The sequence below is a fragment of the Myotis daubentonii genome, chromosome X (assembly GCF_963259705.1).
Source record: "Myotis daubentonii chromosome X, mMyoDau2.1, whole genome shotgun sequence".
NCBI lineage: Eukaryota > Metazoa > Chordata > Mammalia > Chiroptera > Vespertilionidae > Myotis > Myotis daubentonii.
Window position 1 is genome coordinate 40019591 of NC_081861.1, and position 25313 is coordinate 40044903.

The 25313-nt window shown below is 39.9% G+C and overlaps 1 protein-coding gene across 1 annotated transcript in view; it reads left to right on the top strand.

Annotated features, from left to right (window-relative positions):
- Positions 1–3858: 3858 nt before the first annotated feature.
- Positions 3859–25313, top strand: part of NKAP (NFKB activating protein) — a 28190-nt gene continuing 6735 nt past the window's right edge. The window contains exons 1-8 of the mRNA XM_059680166.1: positions 3859–4376; positions 6886–6966; positions 20256–20326; positions 20511–20651; positions 22332–22395; positions 23550–23659; positions 23758–23833; positions 24756–24905. Coding sequence (XP_059536149.1) covers positions 3991–4376; positions 6886–6966; positions 20256–20326; positions 20511–20651; positions 22332–22395; positions 23550–23659; positions 23758–23833; positions 24756–24905 — 1079 coding nt within the window. The 5' untranslated portion in view covers positions 3859–3990. The remainder of the gene's footprint in view (positions 4377–6885; positions 6967–20255; positions 20327–20510; positions 20652–22331; positions 22396–23549; positions 23660–23757; positions 23834–24755; positions 24906–25313) is intronic.

Genomic DNA, 25313 nt, shown 5'->3' on the forward strand with positions numbered 1-25313 from the left:
AACAGATTTTCAGCTTCCTTCCTTCAACTAGGTGGTCTTGTTTTCTCTACTCAAGTAGTTACAAAAGTACAATTGAAAATCTATAGCAGTAACTCATTATTCCAACAAGAAAAAGAAATTTACAATTAGCAAGGATTGTTTTTTTTTCTAGTTTCAAACTTTACTTATTCTACTTATCTCTAGTTATCCATATTTACCTTTATATTTAGTTAACATCTATTATTTATTGTAATATTTTATGATATTTTTGCAATAAATATTTGCATCATTCTTCCATGAAAATAAATGATTCTAGTGATGAGAAGTATGTGTTTTCCTCTTTAGGGATTAAGTACTTTCCTGATTATGTCTAGTGAAATATTTACCATGGGTTATCTCATTTCAAGAAGAAGTACAGGGATACCTCACTTTATTGTGCTTTGCTTTATTGAGCTTCACAGATGTTTTTTATATATTGAAGGCTTGGCCCTCCACCAGCAAAAATTATGATAATTCACTTTATTGTTGTGGTCTGGAACCAAATACTCAATATCTCCAAGGTAAGCCTGTAATAAGTTGCACTTATTGAGAAGAATGTGTTTTCAACGTCCTGACTTCAGTTAGTTTCTAGGTTCCCCCCACCCCATTTTTCTCTGTTATCCTCTTGTTGCTTAGGTACCACAAATTATATTACTAGCACGTTATTTTCATGATAAATAAGATGTTGGATTGAGAAAAAATTTATTTTTCAGCTTCCTGCCTTCTCCTACTCATTCAGATACCTAGTTATCTCTATATACTCTAGTTATTTACAACATAGGATTGTTAAGAGGACTAACTGTGTTAATATAAACAAATCACTTAGACCAGGGGTGGGCAACCTTTTTGTGAGTGCGTGCCAAAACCAGCAAAATCTCTGACTCAAAATTCTTCTGCGTGCCAACCCTAATTTTTTGAGAACATGTTACGCCTACTTGATATCTCTTAAGGTGTACGTATGTGAAGAACCTTGAAGAAATAATAAAATTCATTCGAGCGACAAAAGCACAGTATATGATGATGAAAAATACATCTATTTTTAATGTATACATGTACACTGATAGTCCGACAGAAAACTTTATGACTCCGTTTGATATTATCAGTGGGACTTTTGCTGCTGCATCACTGATGACAGAGATTTTACATCAGGTTTATATTTCGTGACCTTCAGAGATATGCACGAGCTACTACTTTCATCCGTCAGGCTACTCCTGTTACAAAACTTAACAAAATTCATCACTGAGAACAAAGATTCACAAGCGTATGTGGATGAAACCAAAACACTGGTCGGATCTAGGAAGGCAGGGAGAGTTAAGGCAGAGGCATAGAAATTGCTCTTCCCCTCTCTCATCAATCCATGTCTACGGTCTTTAAGATAACTTGTTATGTAAAACTATTTATTTATCTAAGATGCACGTACACTGAATTTATCTGAAAAATAAAAAAGTCGATGTCAAGACAAAATTGTAAATGGAAGATTATGAGAGGGTTTCGCGTGCCAGGGGTTGCCCACCCATGACTTAGACTATTGCCTGGAACACAGTAAGAACCGGCTAAGTGTGGGTTACTGTTATTATCTCAATTCATTTTCACAACCCCATGAGGTAGATACTATTATGACGGCAAGTTCACAGATGAGGAAACTGAGACACAGGAAGGTAAAGCAATTCACCAGATTAGCCAGCTAGCAAAAGCAAAGCAAAGCTGGGTTGCAGGCGCCCGCAGTGGGACTCCAAGTAGTCTCCTAATTTATCATTTCATCTGAATTACTAGCCTGATTCATGAATTTTGGGGGAGAACCGACCAGAACCAGAGAGTCCCATCCATTAGTTAACTGACTCCCGGGAGGGGAAAGTGGTGCTTAGGTCCCACGGGACAAGGTAGACTGCCATAGCTCCAGGGGCTCAGCGCTTTCTTCAGCCCTGACTCTGACCTAAGGGCAACAAGCCCAGCGCCCACTGGCGGGCAACGAGGGCCAGACGGAGAGGCTTCTCGGGTGCCTGTGTGGTTCCGTGCGCTCAGCCTCTCGCCCCGCCCCAGGTCAGCTTGCACTATTCACCAAAGTTCCTTCCTCAGGACAGTGCCCAAACCCAAATCTAAGTAGTCAGCTAAACTGCAAGGCAGAGCCCTCACATGCACACTCCTACTCACACCCTTCTGGCAAGCACCCATTCCTGTTACGGCCACGCCCTGGTTGCGTTTGCATCCCAGCAGGTCCCACCAGCGGCAGCACTGCTTGGACCAGGAGCCAGAAAGAGGACCCGAGCCAGGGATCGCCACAGGCTGGCGTACAGAGTCGGCGCTCAAGACGTGGAGCCTTCCCCGGTGAGCAGCCTTGAAGACCCCGGTTACGGATGTCTGGGAGTCGATGAGCTCCGGGACAGGGCCTGGACCGGGACAGTTGCTTTGGTGAACTCCAAAAAACGAACTTTTCCTATGAGACAAGTAGACCGGCCGCTCTCTTACTCACTTCATTTCTTGGTCCTCACCCATGGCCAATTGTTTTTAGACAGAAGATATCCAACATAGTTATACAACAAAAATTAATCCATAAATATTGAAAGTAAAACTAAACAAATGAATCTGTGTATTAAATTAGTGGCATAGTCACACAGAGAGAAACACTTTTATGTCAGTTTGAGATACAGTAATTTCATCATGCATCCCTAGTGGGGGTATGCCCTAAGGATAAAAATATCTTCAACTCTTTTTAGTAATTGCTGTATTTCATTAGTGGTAATGTTGGTATTTTTACACTGACGCTGCTATATGTGCATTGTGGGATAAAACAAATGAGTAATTGTACTGGGAACATTGAGAGCTGGAATATTTGTGAGGAAAACAAGGAAATACAAATATAAGATTATTGAGGTTAAATAAAATCTCTGTAGTCCTGAGTGGAAGTACAAATGTGAATAATTCATGGTGTATTTTATCTCCAAATAAGATTCTACCTCTCTTCACCAATGGGGGAAGGGGAAGATATCCAATAGTGTGGTCCACTTTTTCCATTTAACATTATGTCCTACATCTTATCTTTAAATTCCAAAAAAAGGAGGTTTCCAATAATTAATGGCATTAGCTTTCACAGTCTGATAAGTTACGTCTTAGGAGCAAAGGCCCAGAGGCCATCTAGCTACTAGTAGAATGGATCCAGAATTTCCACAACAAACTCACAGTGTCTTCAAAAATTAAAGTCTGTAGGATTAGTGTTCCAATTTAAAAACAGTGTAAAATGAATAGAAATAATGATAATTGACCATGTATTGCCTACCTAGTATATGATGGGACTAGTTTAAGGGGCCGGACAAGGAGGCAGGGTTACAAATTCCTTTTGCTGGAGTAAATTGGTGGAGGTGGATGTCTGGGGGGGAAATATGCAATTTTTCTCTAGGCTGCAAATTTAACTGGAGTGTATCAGGATCGAGTCATTAACATAGTCTATGTTATAGACTGTGTGCCCTCTAAGCTAATTGGGCAATATGGGGCTTAGGAATCATAGCTAACCACCAATTCGCGAGCACGCAGGCGCAAGCGCAGGCGCCTACATACATACACATATACACAAACATGTAAAATTACATGGGTTTGTTATTCATACGGCCGCTGAGTGAAAAGTGTGCTGTGGCCTGTTTCTCGTCCTTCTCTTCAGGTATTTCAATTTGAGGATGAAGAAAAGACAAGGTCTCCAGTCCAGTTTAGAATCGAGCAACCTCTCTCGGAACCGGAAGGATGCATGGACCCGGTTTCCCCACCGGCTTCTTTATACCGTTACACACATCGCCTCCCGTAGGCAGCGCTAGCTAAGTCTGGGGAAGGTATTTGCTGACGTACCCGGAACTGTTTCCAAGGTTTTCTCAGGTTCTGGTTGTGGCGTGGTGATAGGTTCTGGGACCCGAGACAGCCGTTATCTTACCAGGTTAGCGAGATAACCCCCTCCCCCCCCCCGGCCTCGGGGACCCAGCGGCAGTGATGTCTCCGGTGTCTCGCTCGCGCAGCCCGGAGAGGGAAGCCTCGGGCTCCAGGGTGAAACGCCGCAGTTCGTCGAGGAGCCCTAAACCCAGCAAATCTACCCGCTCCCCGCGGGGCCGCCGCTCTCGCTCGCACTCTTGCTCTCGGTCTGGGGATCGGAATGGCCTCAGCCATCAGACAAGTGGCCTCAGCCAAGGCTCCCGAAACCAGCCCTACCGCTCCCGCTCGCGGTCACGCTCTCGAGAGCGGCCTTCTGTGACGCGGGGCACCCCCTTCGCTTCTGCCACCTCGTCTGCCTATTATGGCGGCTACTCACGCCCCTACGGGAGCGACAAGCCTTGGCCTAGCCTCCTGGACAAGGAGAGGGAGGAAAGCCTGCGGCAGAAGTGAGTGAGACGGACACACCCTCTTGCCCCCACCTCCCTTCCTAGTTGATTTATAGTTCATCTCTACTGACTATTTGCATTTCGCTCTTTCTGCCTGCCTTGCGCCCATTTTCATCCCTTCAGTCCACCCACGACAACACCTTATTCGCTCTTTTCTTCCCTTAGGTTTTCACTCATCCTCAGGGCCCTTTATACAGTGCCCTGGTCTCCCGCCACTCCCTTCTGCCTCCTGACATGTAGCGACATGGCCAGGAGCCTCAGAACTACTGGAATTATATAGCATTTACTTGTTTGCGCGGTTATCATTCATGAGCATGTTTTTATTTCCCAGTAGACTGACCTCTTGGGAAGGAGAAGCCCTATTTTATTGATTACAAAATTTGCAGTACTTTGTAAAAACGCAACCATTGCTTGTTGAATGATCAGACAGGTTTAAGATGATAACGGGATATGTAAGTGGAAATGTTTTATAGCGAGTTGGGAAGGATTGGTTTAAATTGAAGAGGAGAAAAACTTCTGAGACAAGATAATTAAATGAATGTAGAAAAAGTGACCTGCTAAACTGTAGATTAGGCTATGTTGAGAAAGGTCTTGTTAAGTGTTCTCAATCTTGACCATGAAAAGTAAGGTCAAGGTGAGATCAGGTCTCTAATGAGAGTGAGTATTAAAGTGGGAAAAATGGTAGTTTAAAAAGTAGAAAGAAAAGGGGTAATAATTATTACTAAGCCTTAATATCAAATGCTTACTGAGTGTTAAACTACGTGTCAGGCACTTTTAAAGTATTAAAGTCATTGATGTTAAGGTTATAACAGCTGGGAGATGTCCCCATGAATTGTTTTCTTCCAGGAGTGGGAAGTCCATAAAGCACAGGCTCCAGGATCAGACTGCCTGAATTTGAAGCACTTCTTTGCCACTTAATAGTTGTGTGACCTTGGGCAAGTTACTTAACCTCTATGAGCTTCATTTCTTCACTATTTAAAAGGCATAAAATTAGCACAGTTGCTTTTAGAGTTGTAATGATTTAGTGCTCAGAACATAATAATAGTTCTTAAGTGTTAGATATTAGGTTTTCCTGCATGGGAACAAGAAGAGTAAAAATGGTCCTGAATTAGGTTGGAGACCTCCTCTCCAAATTGAGTTTTTCAAAAAGTGATCCTAAGGTTGCATCAATCAAAAAGCAACCAGCTTCTTACTAGACAATCCTCCCAAAAAGATTTTGGAACTCCTTGTATGAAATTTGCCTTTGTGCATTTAGAAGACAAATAATTTATCTTAAGAGAACAGATGGCAGCAGGGGTGAGAATTTAACTGCTTGCTCTTTACAGGCATTCTTCCCCCACCCCCCATTGCATTATATCCCAAGTTCAGTTATAAGTATGTTCCTTTTTAGACTGTCTGTTTCTTCAGGTAGGAAACCTGACTCTGACTGCATGATTATAATGTCTCTTTCCTTGAATAAAGAAGTAAAAAATAGTTTATTTAAACAATCAAATGAATTATATTTATATTGTAAGGTGGTTTTCTTTTAATGGAGTCACAAGCAGCTAAACTTTGAGGAACTGAGCCTTATTTTTTTTGTTTTATTTTTAAATATATTTTTATTGATTTCAGAAAGGAAGGGAGAGGAAGAGAGAGAGAGAGGGAAACAAACATCAGTGATGAGATAGAATCATTGATTGGCTGCCTCCTGCACACTCCCTACTGGGATCAGGCCTGCAACCCAGGCATGTACCCTGACCAGAAATGGAATCATGACCTCCTGGTTCATAGGTCGACGCTCAACCACTGAACCACGCCAACTGGGAGAGCCTTAGTTTTTTTGTGTTTTGTTTGCTTGTTTATGAGTAATAACAAAAATTAAGAGAAGAAATCACAAACATAAAACAAAAAATTTGTGGCCTCCAAGAGTAGATAGATATGTACTTCTTTTCAAAAAAAAAAAAAAAAAGAACTAAAAGGAAACCAGAAAGAAAACAAACCCTGTATCTCATTGAGTACAGTTTTTCTTCACTAAAACTTTTGTTTTCAGAGCTTCCTTTATTTTCTACTTCTAATGCTTCATTTTTATTTTCTTCATTAATTCTTGACTTTCAGCAAATGGAAGGTTTGACCAAACAAAAATAAAAACTCTTTATTTTCATAAATGTGTGTAAACAAATGAAGTATTTCCAAATGTAAAACTGTTTCTGTCATATACTAGTATTGCAGAAGATAAAATGAGCAGTTGGGAGCTATGTCATGTATGCAGCAGAAAGGATGCACTTGATAGGCTCCCAGGCTGCATTTCTGGCCCAGCCTCTCAGGCTGTTTGTGGTCTGTACCATTTGAAAGTACTATCAAAACATCAGATCGTAATTGTTGAGTTTATATTTAAACCAAGTTTTTGTTAATTTAAAGTTTAAAATGAAAAGGGAAAATAGGACTCAACTGGACTCGTTGGAATTTGATTATATATTTAGGAAATATAATTTATTTATGGAGTTGTAATTTACATGCCTGTATCTTCTAGGAGATTAAGTGAAAGAGAGAGGATTGGAGAATTGGGAGCTCCTGAAGTATGGGGACTTTCTCCAAAGAATCCAGAACCAGAGTAAGTGATTTAAAAATCTTTTTTTTTTAATTTATCATTTGTTTAAAGCCAGTCTGTTGTCAAATTTTTTGTTAAGTGAAGAACTTGAAGTACAGCTCACATTTTTCTCCTTTCATGTGATTTATGCTCTTCTACCCCTTAAGTTTTAAAACATTGAACATACCTAAAGATTAAAATATGTTGAGAGTGCATTGGCATGCCGATAAGTTTTTTTAAATTGTTATTCACGGGTTGCTAATTTCCTAATCATAGAAGGGTTCAGTGTTAAAACAAATACATTTATATTATTTCTTTTTAAATTTAAAATTTTTATTGTTGAAAGTACTACATACAAGAGCTTTGGTTGATCTTGTACCTACCACCCCTCCCACCTTCCCCTGCCTTTCCTCCGAGGCTCGACAGTCTGTCCGATGCTTCTATATCTCTGGATATATTTTAGTTCATCAGTTTATGTTGTTCATTATATTCCACAAATGAGTGAGATCATGTGATATTTATCTTTCTCCAACTGGGTTATTTCGCTTAGCATAAATGCTCTCCTGGTCCATCCATGCTGTTGCAAATGGTAAGAGTTCTTTTTTTTTTTTTTCTTTCAACAGCATAGTATTCCATTGCATAGATGTACCACAGTTTTATTTTTGTTCTTTATTGAGTAAGGTATTACATATATGTCCTTATCCCCCAGTTGGCCCCCCCACCCCATCCCCCACTCATGCCCTCACCCCCCTGGTGTCTGTGCCCATTGGTTAGGCTTAAATGCATGCATACAAGTCCTTTGGTTGATCTCTTCCTCTTACTCCCACCCTAGTTTCATTTTTTCACATATATCTGTTCAATTTTCCCAACATCATTTATTGAAGAGACTGTCTTGACTCTATTGTATGTTCTTGCCTCCTTTGTCAAATATTAATTGAGTACAATGACTTGGGTTGATTTCTGAGTTCTCTGTTCTGTTCCATTGGTCTATATGTCTGTGCCAGCACCAGGCAGTTTTGAGAAGAGTGGTTTTGTAATATAGCTTGATATCTGGTATTGTGATCCCTCCAACTTTGTTGTTCTTTTTCCGGATTGCTGTAACTATTTGAGGTTTTTTTTTATTCCAGGTGAATTTTTGGAGAGTTTGTTCTAGGTCTGTGAAATATGCCATTGGTATTTTAATGGTGATTGCATTGAATCTATAAATTGCTTTGGGTAGTATGGACATTTTAATGATGTTGATTCTACCAATCCATGAACACGGTATGTTCTTCCATTTGGTTATGTCTTCCTCTCTTTTTTCAATATCCTATAGTTTTCTGAGTACAGGTCTTTTACATCCTTAGTTAAGTTTATTCCTAGGTCTCTTAATTTTTTGGTGGAATGGTAAATGGGATTGTTGTTTTTTTAGTTTCTCTTTCTGTGAGTTCATTATTGATGTACATAAAAATGCCATAGATTTCTGGGCGTTAATTTTGTATCCTGCTACATTGCCAAATGCACTTATTAAGTCTAGTAGTTTTTTGATGGAGCCTTTCAGGTTTTCTATGTACAACATGTCACCTGCACATAATAATATTGTACCATCCTTGCATCCCCGGTACAAATCCCACTTGGTCATGGTTTATGATCCTTCTAATGTAATTCTGGATCAGATTTGCCAGAATTTTGTTGAGGATTTTAGCATGTACTAGTATGTACATCAGGGATATTGCTCTGTAGTTCTCTTTCTTTGTGGTGTCTTTATCTGGTTTTGGAATTAAGATAATACTGGCTTCATAGAAAGAGCTTGAAGTGTGCCTTCCTCCTGAATTTTTTGGAATAGTCTGAGGAGAATAGGTTTTAGTTCTTCTTTGAATGTTTGGTAGAACTCCCCTGAAAAGCCATCTGGACCAGGGATTTTGTTTGCTGGAAGTTTTTCGATTACTGCTTCAATTTCATCGTTAATTATTGACCTATTCAGGTTTTTTTATTCTTCCTGATTGAGTTTTGGGAGCTTGTATTTTTCTAAGAATATGTCCATTTTGTCTAGATTGTCCAGTGTGTTGAAGTAGAGTTGTTCGTAGTGTTTTTTTACAATCCCTTTTATTTCTTTTGGCTCTATTGTTACTTCACCTTTCATTTCTGATTTTGTTAATTTGGGGCCTCTCTCTTTATTTCTTGGTGAGCCTGGATAGAGGTTCATCAATCTTGTTTATCCTTTCAAAGAACCAGCTCTTGGTTTTATTGATCTTTTGTATTGTTTTTTGTTGTTGTTGTTGTTGTTTTTCTTTTTTGGTCTCTATGTCATTAATTTCTGCTATGATCTTTACTATTTCCTTCCTTCTGCTTACTCTGGGCTTTTCTTTTTGCTCTGTTTCTAACTCTTTGAGTTGTATGGTTAGGTAATTTATTACCATTTTTTCTTGTTTTTAGAGCTATGAACTTCCCTCTCAGGACTGCTTTCACTGTGTCCCATAGATTTTGGATTGTTGTGTTTTCATTGTCATTTGTTACCAAGATGCTTTTTATGTCTTCTTTGATCTCTTTGGTAACCCGTTCATTTTTCAATAGAATGCTATTTAGCCTCCAAGTGTTTGATTTTTTTCATTGTTTTTATTGTAGTTGATTTCTAATTTTATGCCATCGTGATCTGAGAAGATGCTTGATAGGATTTCTATCTTCTTGAATTTGAAGACATTTTGCCTGTCTCCCAATATGTGGTCTATCTTTGAAAATGTCCCGTGTGCACTTGAGAAGAATGTATATTCTGTAGCTTTGGGGTGAAATGTTCTGAAGATGTCAATTAATTCCATCTGATCTAGTGAGTAATTTAGGATTTCTGCTCCTGTGCTGAGTTTTTTGTTTAGAGGATTTATCCAGTGGTGTCAATGGGGTATTAAAGTCCCCTACTATGACTGTATTACTGTCAATCTCTCCCTTTATATCTTCCAGAAGTTTTTTTATGTATGTTAGTGCTCCTGTATCATATGCATATATGTTTACCAAAGTTATATCCTCTTGTTGAATTGCTCCCTTTAGTATTATGAAGTGGCCTTCCTTATCTCTTGTTATGACCTTCACTTTGAGGTCTATTTTGTCAGATAACGAGTATTGCAATTCCAGGTATTTTTATTTTATTTTAATTCACCTGAAAAAAAATTTTTCCATCCCTTCACTATGAGTCTGTGTGAGTCCTTTGTTCTGAGGTGGGTCTCTTGTAGACAACAGATATATGGATCATGTTTTCTTATCCATTCAGCTACCCTATGTCTTTTTATTGGAGCATTTATTCCATTTATGTTTAAGGTTATTAGTGATAGGTACTTGTTTGTTGCCATTTTGATTCTTTATGCCTGTGTTCCTTCTTACCTCTCTAGTTCTTCTTTTTACAGCAGTATCTAGCATTTCTTGCATTGCTGGCTTGGTGATAATAACCTCCTTGGCCTTTTTAGGTCTGTGAAGCTCCTGATTTCACCTTCAATTTTGAATGATAGCCTTGCTGGGTTTAATATTCTTGGATTCAGTCCCTTGCTTTGCATGACTTTGTATACTCCATTCCATTCCCTTCTGGCCTGATGTGTTTCTGTTGAGAAATCAGTTGATAGTCTAATTGGAGATCCCTTGTAGGTAACTTTCTGTCTCTCTCTGGCAGCCTTTAGGATTCTTTCTTTGGCCCTAGTTGGTTTGGCTCAGTGGATAAAGCGTCTGCCTGTGGACTGAAGGGTCCCAGGTTTGATTCCAGTCAAGGGCACATGCCCAGGTTGCAGGCTTGATCCCCAGTTGGGGGCATGCAGGATGCAGTCTACCTCTCATTGTTGATGTTTCTATCTCTCCCTATCCCTTCCTCTCTAAAATCAATAAAAATATATTTTTTAAAAAAAGATTATTACTTTTTTGTTGATGTTTGCCAATTTAATGACCATGTGTCTTGGTGTCAGTCCTTCTGGGTTCATCTTGTTTGCGACTCTGTGTGCTTCTTGGACTTATGTGACTTTTTTCTTCCCAAAGTCAGGAAAATTTTCTGTCATTATTTCTTCAAACAGGTTTTCTAGTCGTTGCTCAGCTTCCTTTCCTTCTGGCACCCCTATTATGCAGAAGTTTGTTTTATTTCATGTTGTCCCAAAACTCCCTAAGGCTCTCCTGCTTTTTGTGTTTTTTCCAGTTGCTTCTTTGCTTGGGTGTTTTTCTACCTTGTCTTCTAACTCGACAATGGGGTCCTCAGCTTCTTCTAGTCTTCTGTAGAAACCTTCCATTGTGTTCTTTAATGCAGCTATGCCATTCTTCATTTCTTCTTGATTGTTACATGTGTTGGTGAATTTGTCATCCAACCTTTTCAGCATCCTTATAACCATTGCTCTGAATTCGTTCTGACAAATTGCTTGCCTCTATCTCGTTTATTCCCTTTTCTGATGGTTCCACATATGAGTGAAATCATGTGATTCCTGTCTTTCTCTGACTGACTTATTTCACTTACATGATACGCTCCAGGTCTTTCAATGCTGTCTCAAAGGGTAAGAGATCTTTTTTTTTTTTTTACTGCTGCATAGTATTCCATGGTATAAATGTACCACAACTTTTTTGTCTACTCATCTACTGATGGGCACTTGGGCTGTTTCCATATCTTAGCTATTGTAAATTGTGCTGCTATGAACATAGGGGTGCATGTATTCTTTCTGATTGGTGTTTCAGGTTTCTTAGGATATATTCCTAGAAGTGGGATCACTGGGTCAAATGGTTCCATATCTAATATTTTGAGGAAACGCCATACTATTTTCCATGATGGCTGCACCAGTCTGCATTCCCACTAGCAGTGTACTAGGGTTCCCTTTTCTCCACATCCTCACCAGCACTTGTCATTTGTTTATTTGTTGTTGTTTTTTAATATATTGATTTCAGAGACGAAGGAAGAGGGAGAGATAGAAACATCAATGATGAGAGAGAATCATTGATCGGCTGCCTCCTGCACGCCCCCTACTGGGGATCGAACCTGCAACCCAGGCATGTGCCCTTGGCCAGAATCAAACCTGGAACCTTTCAGTCCACAGGCAGACGCTCTATCCACTGAGCCAAACTGGCTAGCATGTTGATGTGTTGATGGTAGCCATTCTGACAGATGTGAGGTGATACTTCTTTTCATTTCAATTTGCATCTCTCTGATGATCAGTGACTTTGAGCATTTTTCATGTGTCTTGGCCATGTGTATGTCCTCTTTGGAGAAGTGTCTATTTGGGTCCTTTGTTCATCTTTTTTATTGGATAATTTGTCTTCCTTTTGTTAAGTTGCATGAATTCCTTATATATATATATATATTGGATATTTAAACCCTTTATCCGATGTATCATTGCCAAGTACGTTCTCTCATACAGTGGGCTCCCTTTTCATTTTGTTGATGGTTTCTTTTGCTGTAAAGAAGATTTTTATTTTGATGTAGTCCCATTTATTTATTTTCTCCTTAGTTTCCTTTGCCCTAGGAAATGTATCCGTAAACATATTGCTATGAGGGATGTCTGAGATTTTGCTGCCTATGGTTTCTTCTAGGATTTTTATGGTTTCACGACTTACATTTAAGTCTTTTATCCATTTTGAGTTTATTCTTGTGTATATTGTAAGTTGTGTTTAGTTTCTCTGAGAATTCATTATTGGTGTATAAAAAAGCCTTCAACTTTTGGGTGTTGATTTTGTATCCTGCTACATTGCCAAATTCATTTATTAAAATAGTAGTTTTTTGGTGCAGTCTTTAGGGTTTTCTTTTTCTTTTTTTAAAAAAACATAAGATTTTTTAAAAATATTTTTATTGATTTTTTACAGAGAGGAAGGGAGAGTGATAGAAACATCAATGAGAGAGAAACATCAATGAGCTGCCTCATGCATGCCCCCTACTGGGGATCGAGCCCACAACCAAGGTACATGCCCTCCACTGGAATCGAACCCAGGACCTTTCAGTCTGCAGCCTGATGCTCTATCCACTGAGTTAATTAAACCAGTCAGGGCTTTAGGGTTTTCTATGTACAATATCATGTCATCTGCAAATAATGAGAGTTTTATTTCCTCCTTTCCAGTTTGGATGCCTTTTATTTCTTCTTCTTGTCTGATCACTGAGGTTAGAACTTCCAGTACTATGTTGAGTAACAGTGGTGAAAGCGGACATCTCTGTCTTGTTCCTGTTCTTAGGGGAAATACTTTTAGTTTTTGCCCATCCTATCTAATAAAGCGGTAATATGAAATTGACCATCACTCCAACACAAGATGGCTGCCCCCATGTGATCAAAGATGACCGTCAGGGGAGGGCAGTTGTGGGCAATCAGGCCTGCAGAGGAGGGCAGTTAGGGGTGACCAGGCTGGCAGAGGAGGGCAGTTGGGGGGAACTAGGCCTGTAGGGGAGGACAGTTATGGGGGACCAGGCCTGCGGGGGAGGGCAGTTGGGGGCAACCAGGCCTGCAGGGGGGCACAGTTGGGGGCCATCAGGCCTGCAGCGGAGGACAGTTAGGGGCAACCAGGCTAGCAGGAGAGGGCAGTTTGGGGGGACCAGGCCTGCAGGGGAGGGCAGTTGAGGGCAACCGGGCCTGCAGGGGGTGGGCAGTTGGAGGCGATCAGGCCTGCAGCGGAGGACAGTTAGAGGCAACCAGGCTGGCAGGGGGAGGGCAGTTAAGGGTGACCAGGCCGGCAGGGGAGGGCAGTTAGGGGCAATCAGGCCGGCAGGGAGGGCAATTAGGGGTGACCAGGCTGGCAAGGGAGGGAAGTTAGGGTTGACCAGGCCAGGAGGGGAGAGTAGTTGTGGGCGACTGGGCCGTCAGAGGAGGGCAGTTAGGGGTGACCAGGCTGGCAAGGGAGGGCAGTTAGGGGTGACCATGCCAGCGGGGGAGGACAGTTGGGGGCAATCGTGCCAGTAGGGGAGTAGTTAGGCATCAATGAGGCTGGCAGGGGAGTGCTTAGGGGCAATCAGGCAGGCAGGCGAGCAGTTGGGAGCCAGCAGTCCTGGATTATGAGAGGGATGTCCAACTGCCCGTTTAGGCCCAATCTCGGTGGGATTGGGCCTAAATGGGCAGTCAGATATCCCTCAAGGGGTCCCAGACTGGAGAGGGTGCAGGCTGGGCTGAGGGACACACACATACCCCATGCACGAATTTCGTGCACCGGGCATCTAGTTGAGTATGATGTTCGTGGTAGGTTTGTCTATATGACCTTTATCATGTTGAGATATGCTCTCTCTATTCCCACTTTGCTAAGAGTTTTTATTAAAAATGGGTGTTGGATTTTGTCAAAGCTTTTTCTGTGTCTATTGATGTGATCGTGTGATTTTTGTCTCTCATTTTCTTTATATCATGTATCACGTTTATTGATTTGTGAATATTGCACCAGCCTTGCATCCCGGCAGAAATCCCACTTGATCATGGTGTATGATCTTTTAAATATATTGCTGGATCCAACTTGCTAATATTTTGTTGAGGATTTTAACATCTATGTTCATCAGGAATATTGGCCTGTAATTCTCTTTCTTTGTAGTGTCTTTATCTGGTTTTGGAATTAGGATAATTCTGGCCTCATAAAAAGAGCTTGGAAGTGTTCCTTCCTCTTGGACTTTTAGGAATAGTTTGAGGAGTATAGGTATTAGTTCTTTGAATGTTTGGTGAAATACCCCTGTGAAGCCATCAGTACCAGGGCTTTTGTTTGCTGAGAGCTTTTTTTTATTAATGCTCATATTTCATCAGTTGTTATTGGCCTATGCAAGTTTTCTGCTTCTTCCTGATTCTGTTTTAGGAGATTGTTTTTTTCTAAGAATTTGTCCATTTCATCCTCATTGTCTAGCTTCTTGGCATATTATTGTTCATAGTATTTTCTTACAATCCTTTTTATTTCTGTGGTGTCAGTGGTTACTTCTCTGCTTTCGTTAGATTTTATTCATTTGGGGTCCTCTCTCTTTGTTTCTTGATGAGTTTGGCTAATGATTCATGAATCTTGTTTATCCTCTCAGAGAACCAGCACTTGGTTTCATTGATTTTTATGTGTGATTTTTTGTTTGTTTGTTTTAGTTGGTTTTTTGTTCGTTTGTTTGTTTTAGTTTCTATGCCATTTATTTCTGCTCTAATGTTTATTATTTCCTTCCTTCTACTTACTCTGGGATTTTCTTGTTCTCTTTCTAGTTCTTTAAGTTGTAGGGTTAAATGGTTTGTTGTTGATTTTTCTTGCTTTTTGAGTAGTGCTATGAATTTCCCTCTCAGGACTGCTTTTGCTGTGACTCAGAGATTTTGGGTTGTTGTGTGTTCATTTTCACTTGTTTCCAGGAAGTTTTTTTTTATTTCTTTCTTGATCTTCTTGGTAACCTATCCATTGTTTAGTGGCATGCTATTTAGCCTTCATGTGTTTGAATATTTTTGGCTGTTTTTACTGTAGTTGAATTCTAATTTCATTCCACTGTGATCTGAGAAGATGCTTGATATGATTTTAATCTTCTTGAACTTGTAGAGACTTATTTTGTGTCCTAACATGTGGTCTATCTTTGTGAATGATCCATATACACTTGAAGAGAATGTATATTTTCATCTTTGGCGTGAAATGTTCTATAAATGTCAATTAAATCCATATGATCCAGTGTGTCCTTTAGAGACACTGTTTCCTTGTTAATTTTTTGTCTGGAAGATCTATCCAGTGAAGTCATCGGGGTGTTAAATTCCCCTACTATAACTGTATTGTCAATCTGTCCTTTAAAGTTCTCTATAAGTTTTTGTTATCTATTTATGTGCTCTTATATTGGGTGCATATATGTTTACCAGGGTTACATCCTCTTTTGGATCGATCCCTTTAGTATTATGTAGTGACCTTTGTTATCTCTTGTGATGGTCGTTATTTTGAAGTCTGTTTTGTTGGATATGAGTATTGCTACTCCATCTCTTTTCTTTGCCATTTGCATGGAAAAATTTTTCCCATTCCTTCACTCTCATCCTGTGTGTATCTTTTGTTCTGAAGCGGGTCTCCTATAGACAGCATATAGTTGGGTCATGTTTTTGTATTCATTCAGCTACTCTATGCCTTTTGCTAGGAGCATTTAATCCATTTACGTTTAAAGTTATTATTGATAGGTACTTATTTATTGCCATTTTAATTCTGTATGCCTAGTTTTCTCTCTCTATTTCTTCTTCTCATTACAGCAGTCCCTTTAGCATTTCTTGTAATGCTGGCTTGTTGGTGATATACTCCTTTAGCCTTTTTTTTTGGTTTTTTGTGTGTTTTTTTCAGGAAGTTCTTTATTTGACCATCTATTTCAGTGGTTCTCAACCCACTGGCCCTTTAAGTACAGTTCCTCATGTTGTGACCCAACCATAAAATTATTTTTGTTGCTACTTCATAACTGTAATGTTGCTACTGTTATGAATCATAATGTAAATATATGATATGCAGGATGATCTTAGGTGACCCCTGTGAAAGGGTCATTCGACCGCCAAAGGGGTCGCGACCCACATGTTGAGAACCACCTTGCTGGATATAGTAATCTTGGTTTCAGATCCTTGCTTTCCATTACCTTGAGTACTTCATGCCATTCCCTTCTGGCCTGTAGAGTTTCTGATGAGTAATTAGGTGTCAGCCTTATGGAGTTCCTTTATAGTTAACTGTTTGCTTTTCTCTTGCTGCCTTTAAGATTCTTTCTTTGTCTTTAATTTTTGGCATTTTAATTTTGATGTGTCTGGGCATGGGTCTGTTTGTGTTCTTTTAAAATATATATATATATATATATATATATATATATATATATATATATATATATATATATATATATATTATTGATTTTTTACAGAGAGGAAGGGAGAGAGATAGAGAGTTACAAACATCGATGGGAGAGAAACATCGATCAGCCGCCTCCTGCACATCTCCCACTGGGGATGTGCCCGCAACCCAGGTACATGCCCCTGACCGGAATCGAACCTGGGACCCCTCAGTCCGCAGGCCGACGCTCTATCCACTGAGCCAAACCGGTTTCGGCTGTTTGTGTTCTTCTTGCTTGAGCTTCTCTGTGCCTCCTGAACTTGTGTGACTTTCCTTTACTAATTAGGGAATTTTTCTGCTATTATTTCTTCAAACACGTTCTCTATCCCCTTCTCCCTTTCTGCCTCTTCTGGCACACCTGCTATTCAAATATTGTTATGTTTCACGATGTCCCACAGCTCTCTTAAGCTGTCCTCCTGTGTGTTTTTTTTATTGTTTTTTTTTCTTTTTGGTTCTCCAATTGAGTGATTTTTTTCAGCCCTCTCTTCTAATTCACTGATTCGATCCTCAGCTTCCCCTAACCTGCTGTGTTTCTTCCAATGTGTTCTTTATTTGTGCTATATCATTCTTTACTTCTGTTTTCATTGTTACTATATCTTTTCTCATGCTGTTGAGCATCTTTTCCATCATCATTCTGAACTCTGTATCAGATAAATTTCTTATCTCCATTTATCTCTTCTTCTGGAGAATTCTCTTATTTCATTTGGGGGTTGTTTCTTTGTCTCCTCATTTTGGCTGCCTGTTTGGGTTTGTGACTATGTATTAGGTAGCTCTGCTACGCCCCTCAGTCTCTAGTGTAGGACAGTGTCAAATACTGTTACTGTCTAATTAAATCAGGCAAAGACTCAAAGCCTCCAGAGACCACCTATGCTTACAGACTGTTAGGATTTCATCTTGAATTGCCCTCAGGCAGTTGTCCACTGGTGTGGCGAGTTTTTTTCAACAGGATGGGGTAGTTGCTTCTGCCTGGAAGCTAATTGTTATTCTCAGTCTCCTATTGGGCCTCAGAAACTTCACACCACGGGGCAAGTTATTTTCCAATAGGGTGGGTTAACTGTCTTCCCCCCCCCCCCCCAGGCAAAGCTGCCTGTATAGCTAATGTCTACATGAGAAAAATGTCCTCTGCAGTGTGAGGGAATAACTCAGCACAAAAAACTGGAGTGTCTGCCTCCTGAACTCTAACCCCCAAGTCCTGATCCTGGCTTCTGCTCACACTACCAGTCCACTCTACCCTCCCTCTGCCAGAGCACAAGGTGAGTGGCTCCTCAGGGAATTTTGTGTGTTGGCCCTTTAAGAGGGTGCCTTAATTTCCAGCCATCAATTCCTGACAGGCAGAAACCTTGCTGCTTTTCACAGCCAGATGTTATGTGGATGCCCTGACCAGGAATAGAACCCCTGTACGGGTCAGTGCTGCAACCAACGGAGCCATACTGGCCAAGGCTCCATGTCCTTTTTTATTAATCCTCACCTGAGGATATTCTCGCCATTGATTTTTTAGAGAGAGTGGAGGGGAGAAAGAGAGAGAGAGACATCAGTGTAAGAGAGACACATTGATTGGTTGCCTCCTGCATATGCCCTGACCGGGGCCAAGGATCGAGCTATAAATGAGGTATATGCCCTTGACTGGGAATCAAACCTGCAACCATTCAGTCTACAGGATGACACTCTAAACACTGATCAACCAGCCAGGGCTCCATGTCCTTTTTTTATGCTGTTGAAATTCTAAGTTCCTTGAACATCCTTATAACCAGTGTTTTGGACTCTGCATCTTGGTGATTGCTTGTCTCCATTTTGTTTAGTTTTTTTCCTGGAGTTTTGTTCTGTTCTTTATTTGGGACCTGTTTCTTTGTCTCCTCATTTTGTAGCCTCCCTGTGTTTGCTTCTATGTATCAGATAGAGCTGCTATGTCTCCCAGTCTTGGTAGAGTGGGCTTATGTGGTAGGTATCTAGTAGGGCCCAATGGCACAGTGTTCCTGTTCACCTAACCTGGGCATTCCAGGTGCACCCCTTGTGTGGGCTGTGTGCACTATTCTGTTGTAATTGAGCCTTGATTGCTGTTGGCAGGGCACTGGGAGGGATTCACACACACACACACACACACACACACACACACACACACACACCGCCGCCCCCAGGCTACTTGGCTGCGAGAACCAGCTATAAGTACAGCAGAGGAGCTGCTGTGCAGTGGCCAACCCCACAGAACAGGACTCACTTCAATGGGGCTTTGGTGCCTGCTGAACCCACCCTTTGAGTGTGTCGCTTGTGAAGGTAGTTGGGTAATAATCCAGCATGGTATGAAGCTGTCCACCAGGTATGCTGTCTCTGGGGCCTCCTGGAAGGTGCATGGTCAGCCACAACCTGTGCCCTACCTGGGTCCACTGACATGAGCTACTCAGATGGCTGCTGCTTGTGCTGGGTTTGGATGTACCTGAGAGAGGCCAAGCTGCAAACCAAGTCTGGCTGTCGTTAATGCTGGGCCTGGGACCACTTAGCAAGAGATGCAGGATACAAAGAGGCTAGGTGCTGCTTGTTTGAGATATTTTAGGAAAGTCCAATGCATGAAGCAAGAAAGCAAAGCCACTGGAAAAGGCTTTGGTGGGCCTGAAAGTTGGGAAGGGTGGGGTCTCAAGAAATCACCAGGACAGAGCAAACATTGTTAGCTTGATGGAGACTCAGATATGGCACCCACTTGCTGGCTCTGTGTGGCAAGATTTCAGCAAGGGAACAATGGCCTCTGCCACCACTTCTGTCTGGGAGAAAGCTGTGGTTTTAGGAAGTTTCAGCCCTTGCCCTGATGCCAGAGAATTTATTTTCTCCCCAAATGTCCCTGATGCCTTTTGAGCTGCTGCCCCAGTGCTGAACCTCTGAGTGAGTGAGTCTGAGTAAGTCCATTTGTAGGCCCTTTAAGAGGAACCCCTGGGTCTTCAGCATCCTTTCTTTCACTCAGCCACAACCCCTGCTTGCTTTGACAGCCAGGAGTTATGGTACCTTTTCTTCCTGGCACTGGAACCCTGGGTTTGGGGGTTTGGTGTGGGACTGGACCCTTCGCTCCTCAGCAGGGAACTCTGCAGCCAAGGTATCCCTCCCAATTTTTAACTGCCACACGTGGGTGTGGGACTAGCCCCGTGGTCGGCAAACTGCGGCTCTCGAGCCACACGCGGCTCTTTGGCCCCTTGAGTGTGGCTCTTCCTAAGCCTTAGGAGTACCCTAATTAAGTTAATAACAATGTACCTACCTATATAGTTTAAGTTTAAAAAATTTTGCTCTCAAAAGAAATTTCAATCATTGTACTGTTGATATTTGGTTCTGCTGAGTTTGCCGACCACTGGACTAGCCCATTCAGTGTCTCTGCCTCTCCTACCAGTCTCGATGTGGCTTCTTCTGTGTACTTTTAGTTGTAGGACTTCTGTTCAGCTAGATTTCAGGTGGTTCTGAATGATGGTTGTTCTGTAGTTTAGTTGTAATTTTGATGTGGTTGTAGGAAGTTCCAAGTACCATGTTTACCTATCCCATCATCTTGACTGGCCCACCAGTTTTCTGATTCTTATAACTATCTTCTTTAAATTCAGCTCTGATGAACATACACCAGTAGAGGATGAAGAGCCAAAGAAAAGCACCACTTCAGCTTCTACTTCAGAAGGTATTATTTTAAATGCAGAGCTTTTTTATTTAGAAGTTTAAAAATAAGCTTATAAATAGTTGAACATTAGGCTTTACTTTTATTCAAATTGTCTATTACATTCCTTTTCAATATTTCAAATACAGTAAAATTCATATTCAGTAATACTTCTTTAGAAGTTAGTTTTTATTTGTATTTCATGTAGAAGAAAAGAAGAAGAAGAAGAAGTCTAGTCATTCAAAAGAAAGGTCCAAGAAAAGGAGAAAGAAAAAATCATCCAAAAGAAAACACAAGAAGTATTCTGACGATAGTGACAGTGACTCTGATTCTGAAACAGACTCCAGTGGTAAGAAAGTCAACATCATTCTGCAAGCCTCACTTCAAAACTACTTTTACTTCTTAAAGTTTATTTCAGAAGTAGGTTCTTAAAACAATAATAATAAAGAGTTTTTTAACACTTAGTGACTTTGTGCCCAGCACCCTACTAAATGCTTGCTAATTAATCCACACAGTAACTGTAGGGTACATCTTAGAGATGGGGAAAGGGAAGCACAGAGCAGCTTAAAGTACCACCCTCAAGGTCACACATTTTGGATTCAGACCTAAGCAGTGTGATTGTTTGTGTGTAGTTACACAAGGCCCGTGGCACTGAACCAAGTTGGGGTTGGGCTGCAAGGCGTGTGATGCCAAACCAAGCCATACAGGGCTGCATCAGCCCAGTGAAGCAGCTCTTTTGTGTAATTCTCACACTCAGTGGGAACCTTTGTGCAATTTTCAAAAAGTTACATATAAAGGTCCCCCTTCAGGCTGGCAGCTGATTGAAGGAAGGAAGATACCCCCTGTGGGGTGACACATCAAAAAGCCACTTTTTTTGTGCCCAGTGCTGGCTGATGATTGACAGAGGGTGCCTCCTCTAAGGAGACATTACACAAAGGTGCCCCTTCCTCTCATGTTACCTGGGTTTCCTGGCCTCCATTGTCACTTTTGTTCCTCGTTGCTGGGAAACTGGACTTTCTTAAAGCACAAATCTGAACATCTCAGTCCCCTACTTAAAATTCTTCATTTAGTTGCTCTTCATGGCCTTCAGGGTAAAGTTCAGACCTTGATTAATCCACTCTAATCACATATACTCTCTCACTTTATCTCAGAGCATCCTCTGTAGCTTGAGAACTACTTTCTGTCTCCTCAATATCCCATGTTCTTTCTCTTGATTTTGTTACTTGATACAGATAGTCTGTCCGCCTGCAATACCAGTCTCTCCCCGCATGCGGCTTGGCTTACTCATTTCAGCAATTGGCATGCATTACTTTTGTAATAAAACTGATTTTATTGTATTTTTTTTCTTTAAAAACTGATCTTAAAAAGAAGTAGCTTAAGAGTCACCTTTGCCTGGCCAACAATTCCTCAACCACCCTCTCCATATCAGCCTGATTTTGAGACTCCTGTAGGCCAGAGTGCCCCAGGCTTCCCCCTATCACTCCAGATTCTATTTATCTCTTCACCTCTGCCTCCTCCATTAGACTGAGCTCCTGGAAAACATCACCCGCCCCCCCAAAACACAAGTACCATGTTTTGTGTTTTCTCTCTTTCTATCATGAAGATACCTAAACATTCAGAAAGGTAAAGAGAATAGTATAAAACCATATACATATCACCTAGATTTTAACAGTTGTTAGTATTTTGAAATATTTGCTTCAAATATGTTTTTCTGAGATAGTCTATGTAAATTACAAATATCACACTGTTACCCCAAGGATTTCTATATACATCTCTTTTGTGACATTTTCCTATTTAATCACAATATTGTTATTTCATGTAATAAAAATAATAATATATCACCAAGTACTTAGTGTGACTTTAACTTCTCTATGTCCCCAGTGCCTAGCATACTTCCTGACAAGTAGCAATAAATTAATTAATTGTGTGTAACAACAAATAGAACAGCAATGGGATATTTATATACTCAAAAGTATCGGGGGTATAGAGTTAAATTTTTAAAAAATTTCTAATGTGCTTTAATTCGCAGATGAAGACACAAAAAGGAGATCAAAGAAAGCCAAGAAAAAGGAAAAGAAGAAGAAACGCAGATCGTCAGTTTTTTTTTCTTTAATTTTTATTATGGAAAAGTTCAAATATATATAAAATTACATAAAACAGTAAAATGATCTCCCATGTAACTCTTGCCCAGCTTGCACAATTACCAACTCATGAGCAGTCTCCACTGCCCCCCTCCATTATTTCGATACCAATCCCAGATATCATTCCATCCATAAACCATGTTTCTCTAAAAGATAGGCATTCTTTTTTTAAAAAAAAAAAAACCCTCATAACTACAGTACTAAAAATATTTAACAATAATCTCAATTCTTGGTAGTTTTTTGTACAGTATATTTAAATCAGGCTCCAAGTAATGTCATAAATTGCCATTGATTTATATGTCTCTTACATCTCTATCCTCTCCTGTTTTGTTCTTGCAAATTGTTGAAGAAACCAAATTGTTCGTCCTGTAGAATTTCCTGCAGTATGGATTTTGCTGATTGTATTTCATGTCCTTTTAACATGTTCTGTCCTCTGTATTTATAAGAGAAACCTACCCTCATCAACTATTTGGTAACCCTGAAGTACAGTTTATATAGAAAGGACAGGATAATTGCTTACTTTTTAAAAATTCTTTATTGTTGAAAGTATTACCTATCTCCTTTTTCCCCCATTGACCTCTCCTGACCTCTCCCAGTCCACTCCTGCCCCCAGCACAGGCCCTCACACCCCTACTGTCTGTGTCCATTGGTTAAGTTTATATGCACGCATATAAGTCCTTTGGTTGATCTCTTACCCCCCGTTGCTTACCTTTTTTGTTTTATGAGTTTTTAAAATAATGAGCTGGGTTATTTTAACATCATTATGAACCCAAGTATTGATATATGTTTAATGTTCTTTAATCTAATACACTTGAAATTATTGCTGCTCAAATTGGTAAAAGCTGTTTTTTAAACTGCTTTCTTTTCATTATCTTTCTATATCATGAGAATTTTATTTCATTTTTCCCTTTAGGGATCTTTTTTTTATAGTGAAACATAATTTGGTTAAATAAGTTAGAAGATTTTTAAATTAAAATTCTCTAAAAAGTTTGAATAAGCTGAGAATTCAAACCATTTTAATCAGTCTTTTCATTGCCTTGAAAAAATAATATACCCTTTAACGTGGGAATATTAAGTCAATTTGTATCAAATTATAATAATTACAGGAAAAAATACAAGAAAAAGAAGTCTAAGAAGAGCAGAAAAGATTCCAGTGACTCAAGCTCTAAAGATTCCCAAGAAGAGTTTCTGGAGAATCCCTGGAAGGATAGATCAAGTAGGTTCTTCTGATAGACTCTGACTCAGAACAGATAAAACATTAAATTAACCAATTTGTCAAAATGTGAATTATTTTTCTGAACATCTTTCATGCAGAGCCTGAAGAACCCTCAGATTTAATTGGCCCAGAGGCTCCAAAAACACTTGCCTCTCAAGATGATAAACCTCTGAAGTAAGTTGACAGTGCATTTACAAAGTAGCTTCCCAAAAGTAGGGCCCTAACTTACCTTTCCAAGCTTACGTCCCTCTGCTCCCTCATTTATACCCCAGGTTCCAACTGAGCCGAACTAAATTTTCCTGTGTTTACTGTGCACTTTCCCACATTGTGCCTTGTTTCCCTTATTTCTTCCTCCAACATGCTTTCCCTATTTTCTTCAGCCCTGTTTTCCTCAATACCTTAAATGTCTTCCTGTTAAAATCTTTACCATCCTTCAAAGCCCATTTGAATAGGAGGGGCATGTGCTGATTCCCAATACCTCTACAAGTAGGTGTGGTTCCTACCCCTCTTTCTTCCTTTAATCCTCATAGACTTTTTTATTTCTTTTGTGATATGTATTATATATTCTACATTGTATTTCAGTTATATTCTTATTAATACGTAAATTCTACAAGATCAGAGATTATTTTTGGTTAATTAGTATTTAAGAAGTGTTCAATGAATTGAATGAAGGGATGATAGGTTTTAAAGTCCCCTTGAATGAAAGGTAATAGATAATTGTTACTGTGTTATTGGTTAGAAGGCTAAACAGTATGTTAAATTTGAGTTATATTATTTCTTTACTTTTTCTTAAGGAAAAGAAATTTGCTGAAAGAAGCAGTAAAGGCAGTACCTGTAGGGATAAATTAATCCATAATTGTAAAATATGAATATATACATACTAACACCAGTTCTTTTGTTCTTCCAAAATATCTCTGCACTTCTGGGTTAGTTACATAGGTTACTAATTAAATTAATTAATATTGGGCTTCCTAGCATGCTTCCACTCAGCAATTGTTATTCCTAATGTTTGCTGAGAGTAAATGAATTTTTGTGTTCTCTTTAGATGATGAGGTTTTTATAATGAACCTTTTCTGAATTCTGAATTACTTTGTAGCTATGGCCATGCTCTGTTACCTGGTGAAGGTGCAGCTATGGCTGAATATGTAAAAGCTGGAAAACGTATCCCACGAAGAGGTGAAATTGGTTTGACAAGTGAAGAAATTGCATCATTTGAATGCTCGGGTTATGTAATGAGTGGTAGCAGGTACGTTCTTGGCATTGGAGTCAATTTTTATGATGAAATCATTTCCTTTCTCACTACCAGTTTTATATTTGGTGATTGATTTTCATTAAGTGATCATTCCTAATGAAAAGTAAAGTATTGTTTTAATACTGAATTTATTAATATAAATATAGTTGTCTAAAATTCTAAGTATGTATGCACCTGAGCTTCAAACTCATCTGTGTCAAAGAATCAGTTTTTCCAGTATCCTTTCTTATTTCATATTTTGGTATAGATAGTTTATCCTCTGGAGGATATAGTTAAATTCAGCTATTTATCACTGCCTCATGAGGAAAGCATTTTCATAAAACAATGTTTCCTGGTTTCTAAGTTTGCCTCTGTGGACTCAGAAAACATGGACTCTCTAGTTCTCTGTGGCCTCTGAGAATG